At 38.9% G+C, this 20762-nt stretch overlaps 1 protein-coding gene across 1 annotated transcript in view; it reads left to right on the forward strand.

Moving 5' to 3' along the window:
• The first annotated feature begins 3154 nt into the window (after positions 1-3154).
• RAB11FIP2 (RAB11 family interacting protein 2) overlaps positions 3155-20762 on the forward strand; it is a 32529-nt gene continuing 14921 nt past the window's right edge. The window contains exons 1-3 of the mRNA XM_054277052.1: positions 3155-3682; positions 14460-14902; positions 15575-16034. Of these exons, the coding sequence (XP_054133027.1) occupies positions 3330-3682; positions 14460-14902; positions 15575-16034 (1256 nt within the window). The 5' untranslated portion in view covers positions 3155-3329. The remainder of the gene's footprint in view (positions 3683-14459; positions 14903-15574; positions 16035-20762) is intronic.

The raw sequence follows: 20762 nt of genomic DNA on the forward strand, positions 1-20762 counted from the left end.
TACATTTGACTGCAAGCTCCAAATATAAAATTTTGAGCTCAAAATCCTCTAAACTAAATGAAGGACTAGAAAATTCATGATGAGACATCCTCAGAGTGAGTGGATTTGGACAGAAAGCATGATAAAGCAGTGACAGTGAGTGTAAAAGATTATTATTACAGAATAACAGTGGATATCTATGGTGCATTGAAGGAATGGTACAGTTCTGTAACCAAAATGGTGCATAGGAAATAAAATGGATTTTCTAATGTAATATTCACTAAATCATGGACAGTGACAAGCAAAACCTACAGTGCATACAGGCACTGAGCAGTTGGGGTGGCTCAGTGAATGAAAATCTGAGTCATTTTTGGATTAATGCTCTAACATAGTGCCAGGGGACACTGTGCTGCTGGAGATATCATTATTTCTCTGAGATATTTTGTCATTTATATCCCACGCTACATTCCAGAAGATGACAATTACCCTATTCCAAAGAGGACAAAATCAAAAGGCCAGCCTTCAGCTTGACCCCAGAGGGGTGCAAGAGGGAATAAAATATATCTAGTGCACCTTTGAGCAGAATTCTCTTCAAACACAGGGGTGGAGGAGTTGAGGAGGCATCTCCCCAATGCCTGCTCCACCAGCTGAGCAGAGAGGAGAAACATGAGAAAGGGGAAAGGTTCACACTCCTCTTCTCACATGCCAGATTGCACATAAGGAGTAGAGGACTAATAATCTGTTTATTTTTGAAAGCAGGAAAGGCAGATTGGGTATTGCATTGATATATGGTCTGCAGCAGTACAAAAGTTCTTCCACCTTCCCCTGTTCAGCTGTGTGCACATGTATTTCAGTCAGCTCCTGCTTAGAATGAGACAATAACAAGAAATTAGAGAATACCAATAAAAGGCAAGGAAAAAGCACAAAACTTGCCTCTTGTAAAAACTCACTAAAGTTTTCCTAAGACGCAGCATGCGGGACATAATATTTGACTTAAATTTCTAATAAATAAATACATTCTGCCTACCTAAAATTCACTTCTTGTTTTGATTTGATGAGTTCATCATGCTTGGTTTTTACTTACTGCAATGAAGATTATTCTACTAAAAGAGAATTTGTATGTGGCAAAATTAATTTCAGAAATGTTCTGATGTACATGAATCTCTCTGGTTTCCAAGAAGAACCCCGTGGCTTTCCCCCATGGCCTAAATCTCCTGCAGAGCACTGGCACCATAATCCCTTCTGGCTCTTCCAGCCCAAAATACTGCAACTCTCCCCAAGCACAGCAGCTCCTCCTGCGAGCTTCACTGTGGAATTTTTGGGAAAGATACCCGAGGATGTGGAAGAATGGCAGCTGCAGAGTAGGAGAAGGGGTTTTCAGGTGAGGGGATGGTGATTTATCCCAAATAAATATGGGATATTTATATAGGAAATAAATATAAATATTCATATATTCATAAATATATAAAAATTATTTATATTTAAATATAAATAAATATTTATATATTTATATTTGACCTGCAGCCTTAATTGACCATTAGTATCTCAGCATCACAAAGCAAGGCAGACAACCATAGCATTTGTAATGCTTTCAGAAACTACTATCCTAAATGATCCATTTATACATTTTTGCCTAAATATATGCTCCCCGGACATGTATTGAAGTTACCATTTCCAACTGGACCATCTATTTTCCTATCAAGAAAAATCAGATACAATGTGGAAGAGGAAAGAAGTGCCAGCACTATGTTAACTATCACAGCACGCAGACAGCTATCACTGCCAGCCAAAATCTGAGCATCAATGAAGTATTTATTAGAATTGTGTATAGAGATGACATGAGCTGGGCTCAGGCTGATTGTGTGTACACTGGTCATCCCCCCTTAGAAAGAGACAATAACAAGACGGAAAATAACTTGCTTGGCATTAGGTAGTTTGGGTAGCATCATACTTTACTCTTCCTAATGGCCTTCACCTTTAAGTTTTTAATTTCCTGTAGGTCTCAGCTGTATGGGAACGTCTCCCGAGGTTTCTTTGCTCACTTGTGAGCCATGGACCAGGGACTCATGAGTGAGGGATGGTGGGTGAAGTATTATCTCACCTGGCTGCTGGTTTCCCTGCTTTTTATGGTTTGCAGGGATGGGATACAACTGATACAACTTGCAACTCTAATTTTTTTTCTTTTTTTTTTTTTTTTGGTAGAAACGACATTAATATCCATGACTCCACTCACAGGTGTGCATGTAAACACGTGCAGTCTCCAGGTGTACCATAAGCAAAATTATGTGTCCTCAAAACATCTTGTGTAATATTTTTATTAATATTTTTATATTTTGTAACATCCACTCTCTCAATTAAATCCAACAGATTTTCCAGGGCGGGTGGATGGGGCTGCAAAATAAAGACGTTTCCGAAGCGCTTGGCAGCAGGATGGGTTCCAGAGCAGCACCACTCCCGGCTGACTCCGTGGCCATCACCAAGCCCCTAATATTGAATAAAAATGACAACAATAGACGCCTTTAGCCAAGTACCCTCCTCTCCACAGCTCCTGCAGAGCTCTCTGCCCGCTCCAGAAAACAAAAATAGCGCAGAATTAATTAACGGGCCGGGGCTCCCAGCCGGGAGGCGGCCCCGGGAGCCCAGCGCTCCGTCACGCCCGGGGGAGCCGCGGCCTCTCCGGCCCTGCCCGTGGGCAGCGGGGGTGCTCGGGGCGCCGGGCAGCGCTGCCCGGGCGGCCGGGAACGGCGGTGAGGGAGGAGAGGGAGGGGGCGAACCCTGCCCTCTGCCCTCTGCCCGCCGCCGCCCGCAGCATGGGGAAGGCGGAAGCGGCGGAGCCGGCCCGTCAGGCCGGGCGGCGGCGGGGGGGCAGCGCGGCGAGAGGCTGAGGCGGCCGCGGCGGGGACGGGCCGACTGACGGAGGCAGGGAGGGCAGCCCGGCACCGAGCCCCCCGCCGGCACCGAACCGCCGCCGGCAGCGAGCCGGGACGGGCAGGGGGAGGCCGCCGCCGGCCTGCGGGGCCCCGCGGCGGAGCGGCCCTGCCCGGGGGATGCCCTGGGGGCGGCGCGGGGCCGGGCCGGCGGCAGCGGCGGGCAGGGCCAGGCCGGGCGCGGGAGGGCGGCGGGGCCGGGGCTGCGGCGGGACCTGCAGCCCCCGGCCATGGAGCCGCAGGTGGGGCTGCCGGGGAAGGGGGGACCCGCGGGCTGGTGAGGGCCACCCGCGGCCAGCAGCGCTAGGGGAAAGACTAGCCGAGCCCCTGACAGGTGTCTCCGCCGTAAGTGCCCTTACGCAGTCCCTCGAGGGCTGACAGACTTTGCGTTTGTTGGTATTGCTGCTGCTGCGATCCTCTAAGATGATGTTGGCGGAGCAAGCCCAAAAGTGGTTCCCAACTCACGTGCAAGTTACGGTCCTTCAAGCCAAAGGTCTGAAGCCAAAAGGTAAAAATGGCAGCAACGATGCCTACACCATCATCCAGCTGGGCAAGGAGAAGTACTCCACCTCGGTGGCTGAGAAGACTCTGGATCCCATCTGGAAAGAGGAGGCCTCCTTCGAGCTCCCTGGACTACTCATGCAGGAGAATCCCGAAAAATACATCCTGTACCTGATTGTCATGCACAGGTCGCTGGTGGGGCTGGACAGGTTTTTGGGACAGGTAGCCATAAGTCTGAATGATATATTTGAAGACAAGCAAAGGCGGAAAACAGAGTAAGTGATGGTTGGTTTTTTTCATTATTATTTGTATTCCTTGGACAGTTGCACTTGTGGAGGGTGGGAAATAGTAGCCTTACTATGAATGTAAGTACTTTGGAATGAAATTAGTACATTTCTGTCATTAATTCTGGGTTCAAATCTCTTAACCTATACAGTTATGTCATTGTGGCCTGACCTCTTCCAGAGAAGTTTACTGTAATCAAAGTGCTTACTGTGCACAGGGAAAGACTGTCAATAACATTAACTTCTCTGACAAACTCTTGTGTGTAACATGACCTCATTGCAGACTGTTTATCTAAGCATTTTTCTTTGTTCTGCACAGGGCCATACCCCCATTCATCTCCTACCTGAGTTTGAACCATGCATGAGACTCAGATACCCTGAAACCTGGTGTGGTTCTCTTTAAAATTGTTTTCCTTCAGTTGCTTCAACCACGTGTCTTTAAATATTTTATATTTATGTTTTAGTGGTCAATGAACTGTGACTTAATGAAGGCTTACCACAACAGCACAGTGCTTTGCTGGTCCTGATTAATCTTAGGCCATGATCCCACAGGCTGCACTGTACAGCAGGCCTCAGCTGAGAAGACTGAAGAGAAATTTCAGCTCTTATGGTAGCTTCCATCACTACCTACATAAGCCTTTGTCAAATAAAATAGTGTTTGCCCGGAAGTTCAGGCACTGGAATGCAAAAAATGGAATTTAAAAAAAAAAGGTATCATAGCAATTTATGAAGTTGAACTGTACTTATCTAATTCTATGAGTTTTTCAATTAAATGTGTAAAGTTGTTATAATTCCTAGGCAGGACATGGTTGCACAAAGGTGTTTGGTACCAGCATAATTTGTCTTCTATATGTGTGTGTAACTCAGACTGTAGGTATGAGAGTAGGCATGCCTGTGACTCCATGCTTTGGGTTTGGTGTGGATATGCTTATGCCACAGAAATTGAATCAGAACAGCTTGGAGACCTCCAAGTGAGCTCTGTGTTGGCAGTGACATGGACGCTGACAGATCTGTCTGGAGTGGTTAAAAAGTTCCTGCTCCAGGTGCCTTTCCTCCACTGGTGTCTCTTCAGAAGAGTACAAAGGCTCCTGTTGAAGTTAAAGTCTGGTATCCATAGTGATGGTGGCTCTGTGGTGAGGTGCTGGACTTGGCATCCAAGCCACTAAAGACTGGTGTTGCTTGTCTGTCTGTGACTGTGCCAGGGTTGGACCTCCAGCAGCATTGGCAGTTGGAGATGGAAATCCTTATGGTTAACACCAAGCAGGGCTTCTTGGTCAGGCAGCTGAAACCACCTCAAAACCTGGTCCTGCTTAAATGCATGGCTGAGGTTGAAGAGCACCAAAGACAAGTCCAAGCTCTCTTTGCCCTGGTGTTTGTTTTTGTAAACTGAATTTTTTGCAAGACAGTATGTTCACAAACCAAATGACAGGAAAGGAGAAGTCTGTGCAGAATCTTTTGTGGGTTCGTTGCCTGGAGTATTACACTTTTTAATTCCTTACCTTTTTATGGATAAACCAGTTATCTTGATGCAATACATGGTGATGCCTGTAGCCTTAGGGTCTTAATTTCTGTTAACACTTGATTCAAGGAGTTTCACTGCTCTTTAGACATATATCTTAAAAATTCTTGACTCATTAGTTGTAATTATCTTGCAAATCAGTAGTCAACTGCCTTAGTTGCAACACCTAGCAACAAGGTGAAAAACAAGGTGAATGAATGAGGGAGGAGCGCTACAAAAAGTAAAGACTGTAAATCTAGGTAGAAATATGTGTTCAGAAGCTGGAGTAAAAGATGTAAATTATTCCATTATTACTGTGAGTAACAAAGAAGAGGAAACATAGGCTCCTGCGCCAGGTTTAGCAAAAGTAGTACTGGAGTCAGTCTTGCAAAATTATTCCAGAAATTTTTAAGTGGGGTAAGTAACACAGTCCTTGTGATAGTTAAACAAACATTCAGATGTGCAGTGTTTTTATAGGAAGCTGTGCTTAGCAGGGCTCCATAGGTGCTCTTTATTTTATCATTTCTTCCTCTGAAGTGGGAGAGAGGCACTCCTGCTATGTGGCTGTGGAGCAGTTCCTCCTTCAGAGCAGCGCTGAAATCACCGGGAGCGCCGCGCGCTGCTGCGAGCTCTGCTGCGCGAGATGGGGGCCTATGGGGGAGGCTTTGCAAACAGCCCGAGTCCTTTCTTCACAAGTTACTTGAGCATTTAAGATTGCAAATCTTATTAAAGGTTGATGGGTGTTAGGCTTCTAGGGCCGAGCAGCCGTACTTGTAAAAGTCTTATGTAAGTGTAAAAGCGCGGCTGGGCGGCAAGCGGGATTTTTGGCAGCGCGTTCTCGCGTAACGCTGATTTAAATTCTTACAAGGAAGGAGCCACTGAAAAGTCCAGTTTTCCCCTTGGTGTCTTTACCTAAAGAAACCTCAAAAATGTCCTTTCTAAAACTCACTTTCAAAAAAAAAAAAGTAACTTGATTCTGAAGTTAAATGTTTTTGAGAAGTTTTTGTGGTTGTGTGCCCTCGTGCCATGTGGGTGGATCGTGGCTGTCTCCTTGAAGCACTCACTGGAGATGTGGATGCAATATTTGTATGTGTGTGTGGGACAAGGGCAAACTTTCAAGGATAGATTTACGAATGCAATCTCAAACAAAATGCTCTTTTTCCCCCTCTTTATTAAATCCTTTTTGATAGAAAATATTCCTATTCCTGTGTTGGCAGTAAACTAAGGGTAATATATTTGGACCTGAAGACCTTCTAACTGTGAGTGTGGTGTGGGAACTGAGACACCCAGCACCTTTCAAAACCAAGTCCAATGTCTTTGTTACATTCTGATGGTTGAAAGCTATATTCATTGTTTCAGAAACACTAATCTGTTTTATTAAGCAATGTTTTTACTTTCAAATATGTTCAACAGGCTTGTGCTGTTATTAAATCCAGAGTTATTTTCTTATGTTGATGTAACCTTAACATTTCTTGCTTTGTTTGGGGATGAATGAGATCCAGTTATTTGATGAAGTGTCTATTGGTAATATTTCTACTTTTTAATATATTTAATAGCTTCCTCTTTCCAACACAGCTGTACATATGGTGCTGTAAGAGACAGACTCAAGAGTCACCAGGGTATTGCAAAAAAGATATTTAATATTCTGCACAATGCTGAACCCTGTCAGCAATTCCCTAGTGCTTTTTTAGTAAGGAGGTATGAGAAGTGAAGGCTACCAGCTGATTCTGAATTCTTAGGAAGACCATGGGGTGTGTGACATTTGGCTTTTTACATATTTTTTTAATTTAATGTTTCATAATTTGGAAGAAATAAATTTCAAAAATCATTGCAGACTCAGGAACATTATGTTAGGGAAAAATATTTTTTTTTTTCTGTGGAGCTTTTTATGTTACTTGTCACATCTTAAGACAAATACTCCCTGCAGTAAAGTTTTCAGGCAGAGGCCTCATGATGGGATTTGTCTTGTGTTCTAAGAAACTTGCTCTGGCTCAAGACTTAATGAAACAATGTAGTCTCTTTACTACAACTTGATAGGGAAAATTTTGTACACAACATCACAGGATGTCCTTTTGCTTTCTGAAACTGATGATTTTTCAAATTCTTAAAAGTAAAAATTGCTGGAACAGTTAGGTCCAGATGCAGCTCAGATGGTCCCTCTCTAGATCTCTTCCAAAGACTTCATCCAAAGCATCTGCAGGATCCCAGTCCATTTTCTTTCTTTCCTGGTGCAGAAATGCCCATTGTACTGTGAAAGTTGGTAAATTTGTGTCTCTGCCATCTCTGCTGTAGTTGGAAATGGACTGGGACTTTTTACTTCTGCTCTTTTTTCCAGAGCTGAAAACTAGGCTGCAGATGCTGAAAGATTTTACTGAGGTTTTTTAACACTTCAAAAAGCTTTGGAAAAACTGCTTTAATGGAAGTGTATTTAGCATAAGTTTTCAAATGTTACATTTCTGACATGGCTTTTATTTTTTGCAATAACATCACACAGGGTTTTTAATTCATCCTAAGAAATACATGGCAATTGTTTCTGTCTGCTCCTGCAAAATAAATATACCTCTTCTCCTCTTCCATTGAAATGTAAATTATGATCAATGAACATATTTTTTAAAGCATATATGCTTTTTGGTAATAATTTCCATTCAGTTATAATTCACAGTTGCCTTAATGCTGCTCACAATCTGATTGCATAGCATCAAAACAAATTTTTGAGTTACCATGAAATAAAAAAAATACTAATTTTCTGACATGTCTTAATTTACTGAATTATTTTTCAGTTGTTTTTTACAGTGACTCTTAACTTTCCCAGTGTTATTTATTTCCTCTGCTTTTTCTTCATCCTTGGTACTCTCTAATTCCACTCTGTTTATTGTCTATTCCTTCATGAGCTTTCCTGGACGTCTCATTTTATTGTATGTTCATCTGATTTGAGATGTAACACTCGTTTGGAATGCTATAAATTTGAGAAGGCAGGTGATGTAGAGTTATTATTTCTATGGACATGGTGGAGGAGACATCTTTTATTTGTGATTTAGTTCTTCTTCTCCCTGGGGTCTATAATACCTCAACATCACTCCCCTCCACTCACACACAAATTGCAGCACTGTTTAAAAAAATACTTGCTTGAGCATAACACAGTGAAGGAATTTGGCCTTTTCTAAAGATACTTCTCAACTTCTATTGATAATAAAAAAGAGTCAAAACCAGCTTCTCAGCAAGCAAACAAAAGGAACTCATGGTTGACCATGATCAGTACCCCTGTGTGGTAGGCACTGACTTCAGTGCTGCTGAGCTTCCTGGAAGATATGCAAATGGGGTGACTTTTTCCAAATTAATGTGAATTCTTTCTTGGCAGCTTCTGTCTTGCATATAAACTCTCTTAACTGCCTCTGCTCTGTCCTCTCTCATCTGTAGCAGCATAACAAGAGGGAGGCTTCAAATACATCTGGAATTATGAACAAGCAGACAACTAGTAAATAGATAATATATGGGCTCAGTGCTTGTTAATGAGTGGCAACCATTTTAATAATACTTCTACAAAACATAACACACTATTATTTACTCATGTTTAGTCTTAAATTTAGTTTAAACAAGAAAAATGAAGGGATGAGCTTCAATAGTGGTGGAAATGGCAGGGTGTAACAGAAAATGTCTTTATTGTGGTCAAAACAAGGGGAAAATCTTGTTCCACTCGAGGCAAAAGTGGGAAGAGTAGTAACTTAGAAATTTGTTAAAGGCACAGAAATAAAGAGCAGCCTGGAGATTCTGTATGGGTTGTCTTGTGGTACCACTCATTAAATGAAATAAGAAAATAAGGAATGTCAGTAGTGAGGAACAAAAGAGAAAGATGGTTATGGGAGAAAACAAAGTTTTGCCCAGCTGTAGCTTTATGGACTTACAGTGATATTTTCAAATTATTTAATAATATTCCCAGCATTTACATTTTGATAACAAATCCATGCACATCCTCTCAGTAAGTCATAACTCTGAGTCAGAGTCTAAGTGCCATCTGGATTGAAATGCTTCTCCATTTTCTGTGCACACATACTCAAATAACTGGCCTTAATTCTCATACCTTCAGTTAGTTTGTTTCTAACACAGAAGTATTCACACATAGCCTTTAGCCAAAATAAAAAGTAAACTAAGACCACTTTAATGACTTTGATTCCAGTTGATGGTAGCGAACCCCATAGTGAGGGTGTTGTGATAGCTGTCAGTTCCCATATGTTTTGTGGTGTTACAATGTCACTCTAGTATTTATTTTAAACTGCTTTCAATATCTCATTTCAGTTGGCTTCCAGAAAGTAAGAGTGTTCATCTTTGTGAGTGTCATCACTTATTTTAATAAATAATTTGTTTTCTTCTTAATTTCCCTTCATCCACAGTGTAGTCTGTGCTCAGCCCCTTGACTTAATTTTCCTACTTGCTGACTTTTGGGGCAGCCTCTTCGTATGGTATTGGAATGATTTATCACAAAACATACTTCTGCATTTTTCAAAGTGCATACTCTGCTAAATGGAAATGTCAGACTGTTCTGGGCTTTGGATGTTGTTTTACATCAATTAGCTGGGGATATTTATGTTAGTGGGCTTTTGTGAGCAAATTTCTTCAGTGTATCTAGCTTAACAGTAGTCATCAACTTCATTTTTGTGACAGCTGATGGACATGTTCTGTCATTGAGATTCTGATGGTCTTTTATAGGGGTAAACTTAGAAGTATCTCTCTATATATAAAATTATCATTAAATGTGTAGCAGATCAGGGTGCTGATTTTTGCCTGTGAAATCAAGGTCAGAAGCCTTGGTGGAAGCTGTGATGATTATGTGGCTTTTTGCACAATTTCCTCAGTAATTTGTGAATTGAAATAAAGATTTTGTAATATTCTTTGGGTTTTTCAGCAAAGCAAAACTAGATCAGCTCAACTGGTAGACTGAAGGCAGAGGGGTGTATTTGAGAAGCAGAAAGATGGGAAAATTCCTTCAATACTTTCCATCTTTGGCACTGTCCAGAAGACAGAGTTGGGAGATCATCCTGTCATGCACAGGATGAATGTGCTGGCTGGAACACTTAATTCCTGTTGAAACTGGTAGATAAGTTACCCAGTGGTTTTGGAGGCTTTCAAAGTATATAATTAAAATGTAATTGAAATTAGGTAGTGCCTTTTCTTACCCATGCTGTCAGCCCATCCTGCTCACTGTTACATGGCGAGCAGAACAGGCTGAGTGATGCTTCTTCAAAAGAGGGAGTGATAAGACTTGGAAGTGACAGTTTCTGAGGCAGATTTGGAGGACAGATAAAATCAGAAAAGGTGAGGACAAAACCAGCTGAAAGTCTGTAGATCACTAGCTGTTTAAATGAAATAGACAGGCCATTTTGTAACTTGTAACATTCATTTTGTAACTTGCTTATTTATAGTAGTTTATTTCAATTCTCTCCACCCTTCTGTCTGTCTTCCCCAAAGTGAGGGTTCATTACTGGTAGGACTGATCAAGTTAGGAGAGTTTGTTTTTTCCACCTCTAGTTGTAGGTGTGGCCAGAATAAACTGATCTTGTCATGGGTAGAAAGTAGGCATGCTGCTTCATAGGGGTTCAGCTTTCCAGGGCTGCCTAGTCAGCAGGATTTTTCTTATTTAGCCTTGCATGTTGAGCTTCTCTTTGCACATTCAAGAAAATTGTCAGCATGCAGAGGGATAATTTATAGAATACTTAAAAGTAAAAATTAGCAGAAACCCATGCAAGACAGGCAAAGCCCTGAAAAACAGATGAGAGAAAGAAGCAAGGGTTGTTCTGATGGAAGCCATCGGGAAAAAGTTGAAATTAGAGGGTGTATGGAGGACATTGCCCTACAGAACATTTGAAGGTGAGAGCAAGAAGAATGAATGTGATTCCAAAGGCAACAGGGCTTCCTTTGAAGTTGGGAAAATTTGCCAGACTTTGTACAAGGTCTGTTTAAATAAAGACTGTCTGCAAGACTGGATGTAATATTTGGTTATTAAGTAAAAGGGCATCTGCTCTCATAAAAGCCACCCTGTTTTGTTCATGTATGTTATTGGCTATTTTCCTACTTTGTACAGGCTTTCTATAGGATAAGCTCATGGCAGCCTGACAAATGGAGCATTTATTGTGGCTAAAAGTACTGTAAACAAAACCAAAATAGCACGTTTTATTGGCTTTTATAATACATTTCAATTTTTTAAATTGGCAGTAGTATAGTGGAATTTAGTGTTTTAGGACCCAAATGTTATCTGAAAACAGTGGACTTCATTTCCCCATTCTTTTTTCTCTCCTCTCTAGAGCTGTTTTTTCTATTTGCTGCTCACACCCATGTGTTGTCGAAACAGATTCTAATAAGAAACATTTATGGTCTTAGTTGCTCATTCACATGCAGCTCCACATAAATGCATTGCCTGCATTTGTTCTCATCTGTTTTAAAAAGTAATTAGTTGCCTTTGAGTTTTGAAGAAAATCATGATTTGAGTCTGCTTCTCATATTGTCTTGTTATGAGCTGAAGCATATGGAACCTTCATTATAAGTAAAACAAGATAAACTCTACAAGGTAACAAAGAAACCTCCTTGAAATGCCTATGAAAATTAAATATCTGTCTTTCATACAAAGATTTGATCCAGCAATCATTATTCAAATAGAAATTCCATTAAAGACCAGAGGAATTTTGCTGGAGCAAAAGAGTTTATGGTTAAATTCTGTTGGAATCAGTAGCAGTGTTGAACCTGGTTCCAGCAGGACCTGCTGTTCTCTTCCTAGGGAAAGGAGAGTTTCTTTGTTTTCCCACCTGAACTTACTTTTAATGTGAAGTTCTTCCAGATATACTTTGAAAAGAAATGTAGAAGCTATGAAGGCCAGGTCTTAGTTGTAGGCTTCTCTTTAAGAAGAGGTAAATGTCAAAATAGTTCATTTGCCCTTAGCAGGTGAGTGCTGGTAATGACACAGCCTTGTTGATTGGTGATAAGAACGCAAATAATTGTTAAATAAATTTTTAAAATAAAATGCCTTCTTTCCCATAGCAAAAGATTAAGAATTTATGTCTTACACTTGTTCTAAAACAAGTTAAGTGTCATGGATAAATTTAAGGTTTTGATCATTTGGAAGCAGAAACATAGAAAAATTCACCAGTTTTATCAGAGATAGAGTATTAATGTTTGAACCCTGTGAGGAGAGGGAAAAAGGGAATGTTTTGTTGCAGTGTAGGCTGGAATATTAAATTTGAATGTCCAAAAGTGAAGTCCTTTCTGCCTCCTACATTTCTCAAACCACTCATGAGCCTTATTTTTGCTGGTGTGTATATTTAGTGTGTGGCTGAGGAGCTGTGGGAGGACTTTCTCAGGTCCAGGATGGTTTTTCTTTGGGGTCCAGGAGCTGTCTGAGGCTTACTCATTATGGCTGTGCACTGTTTCTATTTTTAAGGGAATATGTGAGCATATTTTCTTTTAAAGAAGAGTTTTAATGAAAGTAGGCTATCTTGTCTTCCAGTGTTTGCAACGTTATGTTAGCACAAAGACAATTGACTTTTGGTTCTGTTTTTGTTTTCTGTAACAACTCTATAGATGACTTAAAGTGTTTCTGGAATCAGTTACCAAAGAATTGAAGCATTATTAACTAAAAGGAAAAACAATCCATCTTCTTCAGACACATATTCCAGGTTTTGTATTTCATTTAAAGTATATAAATGAAGTTACCTCACAAGAGAAGTAGAGCTATTTTCCTAATGATTTAATTATCTTTCACCTGGTTTGAGCTTCTGAGTCTACTGGTCTGGATTTATATTGTTCATTGCAAGAACAGAGGAGGTCTGATGAATTATTTTGCTTTAGTATGAAGTATAAAATCTTGTGAATATCACAAAGCAACATAAAAAAAAAGGGCATAATAATACTCCTTATCCTTTTGTTATGTCACTTTTGGAAGTATTTTCTCAACTGAAAACATGTAATCTCTGCCTGAAAACTTGATTACAGCAGTCACCTTTAAAATATATTTATGAAATGTGAAAATAAATTGAGGGTTATTTTTCTGCTTTCCTGACCTTTTTTTTCTATATTTGGCAGGATTGAATAATGTATGTATAACTGTATAATCCATTTTGTGTCTGTGTTAATAGGCAATTTAATTTCTTAGTCTCTCCAATTCAAAAGTTACTGGTGGTCAGGCACTGTTGTGTTAGTCTGTGTGCATGGATTTCTCCTGAAAATGGATTTAGAGCACTTCTTTGGAGCTGGTGGATCTGAAATATGCCCTTGTGACCTTTTGAAATAGGGAAAGGCTCTTGGTAATGGTTGTGGAGAAGGGATTGTGTGTTGGTCATTCATTTAGGTGAAGCTGTGGAGGGAAGATTGAGCCATAATTCTGCAGATGCTTCCATGGGACAATGGAGCACAGTAGGGAAGGAATAAGACACTTGGATAATGATAAAGCTTTTGCTGGACCTGGCAAAGAAGCACACTTGGCTTTTTGAAACAGATGATCACACCTTTGATCTCTTTTCAAGGAGTGGGGATTTATGTCATGATTCCAAAGGAAATATTTCTGAAGTTAATCCTGCTGGTGACCTGCAAAAGAGAGGATGCTGTTGGATACACCTGCGCGCTCACTTGTGCCTGTGCAGTTTCTGTCAGCACCCAGAGGGGAGGCAGTTGCACAATTGAAATGGTGGCTGACTGCTCAGGGCTCTCAGATATTTCTTAGCCAGAATTGCTGCAGTTGTCATAAATCTTAACCAGTGCTTAGAAGGAAGGAAAGAGGGGACAATGTTTGCTAGTGTGTAAACCTGAGCAAAATCCAAGGAGAAAAGGTTACTAGATCAAGTAGGTGCCACATAGAATACATTAATATGCATCACTACTGAAGGACGCTTGAAGGCTATTAAAAAAAAAAGAAAATGTATCTGTATTTATAATTAAGTACAAATTCTCCTTCATAGATGGAAGCCCTTAACTTTGGTGATGTTTTGTCAGCTTCCAGAGTCGATTTTGATTTTGAAACACGTGATCACTGTAAAGAGCTTCCTCCTGCTCTTTGTTTGGTTTTGAAACAAATATAAACTAAGAAGTTTTTGATGAAAACAAATATAAGCAAAGAAGTTGTCTTTGAAAACAAATATAAATGAAGTTTTTCAGTGCAGGAGTGGTTGAATCTTTGATGCAGAATTTGGGTTTTCATATTTTAAATTGTTCTAACCAGATGCATTAACCAACTAACAGGAGTGTAATGATAGAAAAACACAACTTAACTTGCTCTCTTTCTCCTTTAAGGTGGTTTCCCCTAGAATCCAGACAAGGGAAGAGAACAAAAGACAGAGGAGAAATCAATGTCAATATTCAGTTTATGAGGAATAACATGACAGCAAGTATGTTTGATTTGTCAATGAAGGACAAAACCAAATCCCCATTTTCTAAACTAAAAGACAAAATGAAGGGTCGGAAAAACGATGGGACGTTTTCAGACACATCCTCTGCAATCATCCCAAGCACTCACACACCTGATGCAAATCTAGAGGTGTGTAGTGGTGAAGTGCAAATGAAATCAAAACCAAAAAAACCCTTCCTCTTGGGCCCTCAGAGGCTGTCCTCAGCTCACTCCATGTCGGACCTGACAGGACCCCACGTCTCCTCAGAGAAGATGAAATCCAGCACCGTTGGCTACACCCATCTTTTCAGGCGTCAGCTGGAGTCCTTTGGCTCTGTTGATGAAGGGGGTAAGTAACACTCCTGACCATTACAATTACAGCTCACTGCTGTTAGAGCGTTCGCAATCTTGCTTCACTTTATGAAGCACTCACAAGGCCAAAATGTTAAGAAATATTGCTGGCCTATTTTTTCTTTAATTGCTGGCAACTCATAATTGCTATTTCTGAGCATAACAAATAACTTACATTGCTCATGATGTATGACAGTTTAGCATTGTCTCTTATTTTGTCCTCATCTGAGAGTATATTCCATTTCAGAGGGGACTCTAGGCAAAACAGCATCTTATGAGAAATAAGTCTAATTAAAAAGTCAAAAACTATCACCAAATTTTAAACCTGATTTATACAAAGAGCTGAAAATACTTTGAATTGCTCAAAGTTATTATGCAACATCATGCTATTGTCTCTAGAATGGCACACCAGTCATAGCTGTCTTCTCTGTAGAACTTCATTTTCATGCAGGAAGCAAAAATTTCCTGTGGTGCCTTTCCATAAACATTTCTGAAACATGAAATCAAGGCCACAGCTGTTATTTTTTTTAATAGCTTAGTTAATCACCACTGTTTTGAACTGAGGCTCAATTGCAAAGCTTCTAGATCTAAGCTAAAATGGGTTTTCTGCATGTCATAAACTGTGATATAGTGTCTCATTGATAATATACTAATGACAGATTGTTTGCAGGGAGTCTAAAATCTCCACACAGAAGGACATTAAGTGTTGATACTTCTAAAATGAGCCAACTTGACAGCACAGTTGATGAAACTGCACTTGAAGCACAAAATGACCCATTTAATGTGAGTGCTTCATTACCCCAAAAATTTGCTACACTGCCAAGACAGAAGAATCCATTTGAAGAAAGCCCAGCAACGTGGGATCAAAACATAAGTCTGTTCTCCAAACCTGTCGAGATCAGAAAAGAAATTAAAAAAGAGAAAAAAGAGAAAGTTAGCCTTTTTGAAAGAGTGACTGGGAAAAAAGATAGCAAGAGGTCAGATAAACTTAGCAATGGGGGATCAGAGAGTTCTAGTGACTTGAAATCACCGAGTGCGTTTGGGGAAGCTCATCAGGAGAGTTTTGATTATGATTCCACTAATCCGTTCATGGCAAACTTCAAGCCTACAAGCATGTTGCCATCTTCAAGGTAGGTTTTTTTGCTGTATTTCAATCTGATATCTTGAACATGTTATATAAATGAAAATGTGGAGTATTGAGGAATACAATCTTTGTGCTCTATACATGTTTATATCAGTGCTTTTCTATGTTACAAACTTTTTATTTCATTTGATTGTTTCCCACTTTGTTTTGAAGTGGTTTTTATTACTAATATGTGCTGTGAAGTTTTTTGGGTGTTGGTGTTTGTGGAAGACGTTGTTTGTGCTTTAGAATGGGCTCTCCCTGAAGTCTTCTGCTTTGCCTGAACATTTGTTGCTAATTTATTACATTGCCCTAAGTCAGGTTTGGAGACGGAAAGGTTTCAAGTGTAATAGGAAGAGGAAACTGAGTAAGAGTGGTGCAAATGGGATTAGTGAAAAGAAATCCTGTGGATGTCACTATTTGGGGGGAAAAAACAAAGGAGGTTTTAGGTTCTATATGTTAGAGTACAAGAATTGAAGAACATTCTGTTTCTAAATGGGAGCACCCACATGAACTCTTACCGCACCTGAATTCATTTGGCTCACTGCAGCTTTGCTGGGTTCTATATATTGAAATTGCTGCACGAGGCAGCAGTTTATGTCTTGAGCAGAGTGAATTAAGTTACAGGGCTGATAAGGAACTTTTATTTAAATAATCCATTTTAATCTTTGTTTGTCTATTAATGCTTTACTTGTTTTCCTTAAGAAAAAGTGTAACTCACTTTTAGTTTCCTTCCTGGGTTCTGTATGCTAGTGAGAAAGATAATCTTGGCTGTCTGTCTCTCTTTATACATGCATAAATATATATATATATATATTTATGTACACTGCCACCCACATACACTGTTCACAATAGATAAATGTTTAAGAAGTTAATTAACTTTCATTCCTTTGCATTCTTTTTTTATTGTTTATAAATGACAGGAATTAGCAGTCCTTGCTTTTTCAAGGTAATCATTCATTTCTGTGTAATCATTCATTTCTGTGTAATCATTCATTAAATTTGGTAGAAAATGCATTTGAAATTAAAGGCTGTAAAATCAATCACTGTTTTAAATGGAAATCATAGTTCTAGAAAATTCACCTTTTCCTGTGTATTAATTCCTTAATTAATGACATGTGTAGTTTCTTTTTTTTAAAAAAAAGGTTTTTGTTGTTTTGTTCTCTTAGAAGAGAGGGATCTTATTGTGTCCCAGCTCAGTTTTCTCCATGGGTTAGAATGCACGCACTCCTGATGTAAACTTAGAATCATTTTCTTAACAAAACTAATCATGGATGTGAATTAGGGAAATGAACTGAAATGGAACTGCTGTAGAAAAAAATTGTTGCTAGAAGCTCATCTCAACAAATTATCTGCTTAGAGCCTTCTATGAGTCCAGTCAGTTCCTAGTGTCTTAAATGATGTGTTTATACACAATCTTAGAATATTTTTTTATTTAATGAAGTATTTCTCTGGATTAGCATAAGGTTATGTTGTAACTTGGTTTGTCAGAAATTAAACTTCCATTCTAGTAAGTTCCTTTAAATAGAAGTAATTCAAATAACAATTCAAATTGCATAGCATTTAATTTTTTTAAATGAAATGCTGTATTCAGTCAGATGCTAGATATAAGTAGTGAAATCTTTTGAAGTTCTTGAATGCAGCAGATCTTGATAAATATAAAACTTAATGGTAATCATGATGGACTTGTTTTCTTTGTTTTGTAATTAAAAAGCTCATCACAGTGCCCATTCAGAAGGACTCTAGTCATTTGTTTCTGTCTTTGTATGACAGTCCCTTTTTCTGGTTCTTGACTTTTATGTAAGCATAAACTTTTGATAAGACAAATAGATATTATTTTATTTTCAAAAAGCCAAAAACAGTAAACATTCTGACCTTTTTTATGAATCTGCAATAATGGCATAATATCTGGCATGCACTAAGTTAAGTTAGAAGCTCTTGTTTTTTCTATGTTCTATTATGATGTTCTGTGTGAACCTTTTAGACTTAGTTTACTTTCTTCCAAATGTATCTTATAGAATTATTTTCTTTTGAAGTAGAAACTAATACAAAATGTGCATATTTAATAAGTTTACAGTTTAAGTTTACCTTTTATCTGTGGAGGATTTCTCGAATGGAATCCATTTTTAATTTTTTGAACTAGTGATACTGAAGAAAGAATTTTTATAAATATGTGCCCAAAATAAATGAGGCTGGGTAACAAATTCAGTATGCAGAAAGTGTAGGCAGGGAATTTAGTCTTTGGGTAGTTTCTTATTTACTCAATGTGCTATTAAGCTCTTTTGGATGAATCCCATTTCTGCAAGTAAGCCAGGCAGTACATTTTTATTAGGGTGTGTCCAAAATTAGTGTTCTGTTGTGGAACAGGTGTCTGCTTTGCAGGTGGATCTCCCATTTAACCCCCCTTAGCTAAGCCTTGGTTTGGGTGATGGAGCATCCTGAGCTGAGGAAATCCCACTGGAGGATGTATTCTAGGAGCACACTGGAGCCATAAAACATCCAGTCTGTGGGATCAGGCTGGACAAAGAGAAAAGTGGAAGAGAAAAACCCAGCCCATAGCATCCCTCCCTCAAAAAAAACCCACCAAACCCAGCTCCTTCATGTTTGTGATGTGACTGGCACGTTCTCAGTGCTGGTGCAGCCACATCTGTAACCTTAGGGGGAAGCTTTTCAGTGACTTTGGTGAACTTTGGGTCAGGCTTAAGTTCATCCTAATTAATTGTGGTTGGTAATGCTGAGTGAGCAGAACAATGTGGAGGACAGCAGCTCATGGCATCAGCTGGGTGAGCTGCTGAACAGCCCTTCACCAGCCCATCCTGCAGTGCCTGGCTGGCTGGCTGCATGCTCTGTCACTAATTACTCCTACTTACTAATTAAACAAATGAAGATAAGTGCATCTTCCACGTGTTGCTCGGCTGCTGATCCAAGAATTATAGAAGTGGTTCAGCAACACTTGTAGGATTTTTTTTTTCCAAAAGCAAGTATGCCAGGATTATTTAAATTTTTATTTGTTGCTATTTTTTATTATTGTTGTTTCAAGAAGGTTTTAGAGGTATTTTGGAGAAGCAAAATAAATACCTATTTGGTTTATATATAATGCTTACTGACAGGAAATCACAATGGACCCCTAATTTCTATTAATGTCTGATCTGGCAAAGTTGTTCTCTGATTTTGGCTAAAACTGTAAAATAGGGATGATGCTTTGCCTCCTGCAAATGCTGAGTGGATAAATGAGTATTTTTAAAGTGTTTGTGTAGATATGATATCACAGTGTTACTAAGTGTTAAGATTGGGGTTTCCATTGTCTGTTCTAGGAATAGTAGAGATATTTATGAACTGATTTCTTGAGAATTTAAAAATATAGGAGCCTCACTGGTTTTGCAAATACTACAAAATCTGTTCATTCCAGAGGTTTTGTATGATACAGCCAACAAAGAATTTTTAAGCAAACAATGTCTAGTGCTCTTAGCCAGCATTTACCAGTAATGATTTTCGTTTTGTACTTCTTAATGCACTGTTTTGAAACTTTTACCCAATATTGCCTTAAATTGCACTCATTCTTACAATTACTGCTATTGTGGCCCTCAGGAGGTTAATTTGCAGTCAGAAGCCACATGGCTTTTGTGTCGAACACAGTTAAAGAAACTGAGGGTGCTCCTGGAAAACAAAGATTGTTTTGTGCCACAACCAAAGCTTGTGCATCGTTTATCTGAAATTGTTTTTGTTTAGGAAAATACATGACACCACACTACAGGCTAATAAACTGATGTGAAAATTTCTCAATTTACACCACTTGACAAGTGCTAAAAGAAAAGCATCTTTAATTTTAATGTGTTATTAGGACCTTTTTAGAGAGATTGTACAAGTTATTAACAAGGTCCTCTGAGACAGGAGACGGGTAATTAACAAGACCTACAGAAAGGGAGTTTAGGTAATTAACAAGATCTCAGGCACTGGACACAGGGAGACAAATAGTCCAATATTTAAAGCTGACAGGTTGTTGCTAGTCAGATCAAATTCCAGATCTGGGAAACTGGATTGGTAAGTGTTTGGGAGCTTTCTACTAAACATTATATATTTTTAAAATATATACACATACACGAATAATGTCTGTGTCTCTATATACACATGTATAGTGTATATATATAGATATCTTGTGTATATGTGTATATATATACACATGTATATTTATATATATATATGTATATATATATACATATACACAAGTAGATATATATATAGTGCATATATGTATATATAGTGTATATACATATATATCTTGTATGTATATACATGTGTATGTATATACACATGTATATACATAGAAGAGAGTATACATACTCTCTTGTATGTATACAAAAGAGAGGCATTAAAAAAAACCCTTCTAAAGTAGCATTTGCTTGACCTAACTATTGTTATACTTCATAGAAAAGAAGATAAAGCTTGTGTCTACATACAGATTACACTTTATCTCAAGTTCTGACAATAAGTATGTTACATTCTTAAAAATGTGGAAGATGGAATAGTGGAGGAGAAAGGAACTTGTGAGATACTAGGATTCACTGTTACAATTACACATAATGCTCATAGTTATAATATTAATCACTGGTGAATTGGAGCATAAATTATGAAAATATTACTTAATTTTTTTCTGTATTTTCTTACTGCTTCGGCAATTTTTCAAATTTGCAACTCAAAAAGAAAACAGCAGCCCAATCCTTCAATTCTTTTGCAT

The sequence above is a fragment of the Melozone crissalis genome, unplaced genomic scaffold, assembly GCF_028551555.1.
Source record: "Melozone crissalis strain CALT ecotype California unplaced genomic scaffold, PUWL_Pcris_2 ptg000019l_1, whole genome shotgun sequence".
Taxonomy (NCBI): domain Eukaryota; kingdom Metazoa; phylum Chordata; class Aves; order Passeriformes; family Passerellidae; genus Melozone; species Melozone crissalis.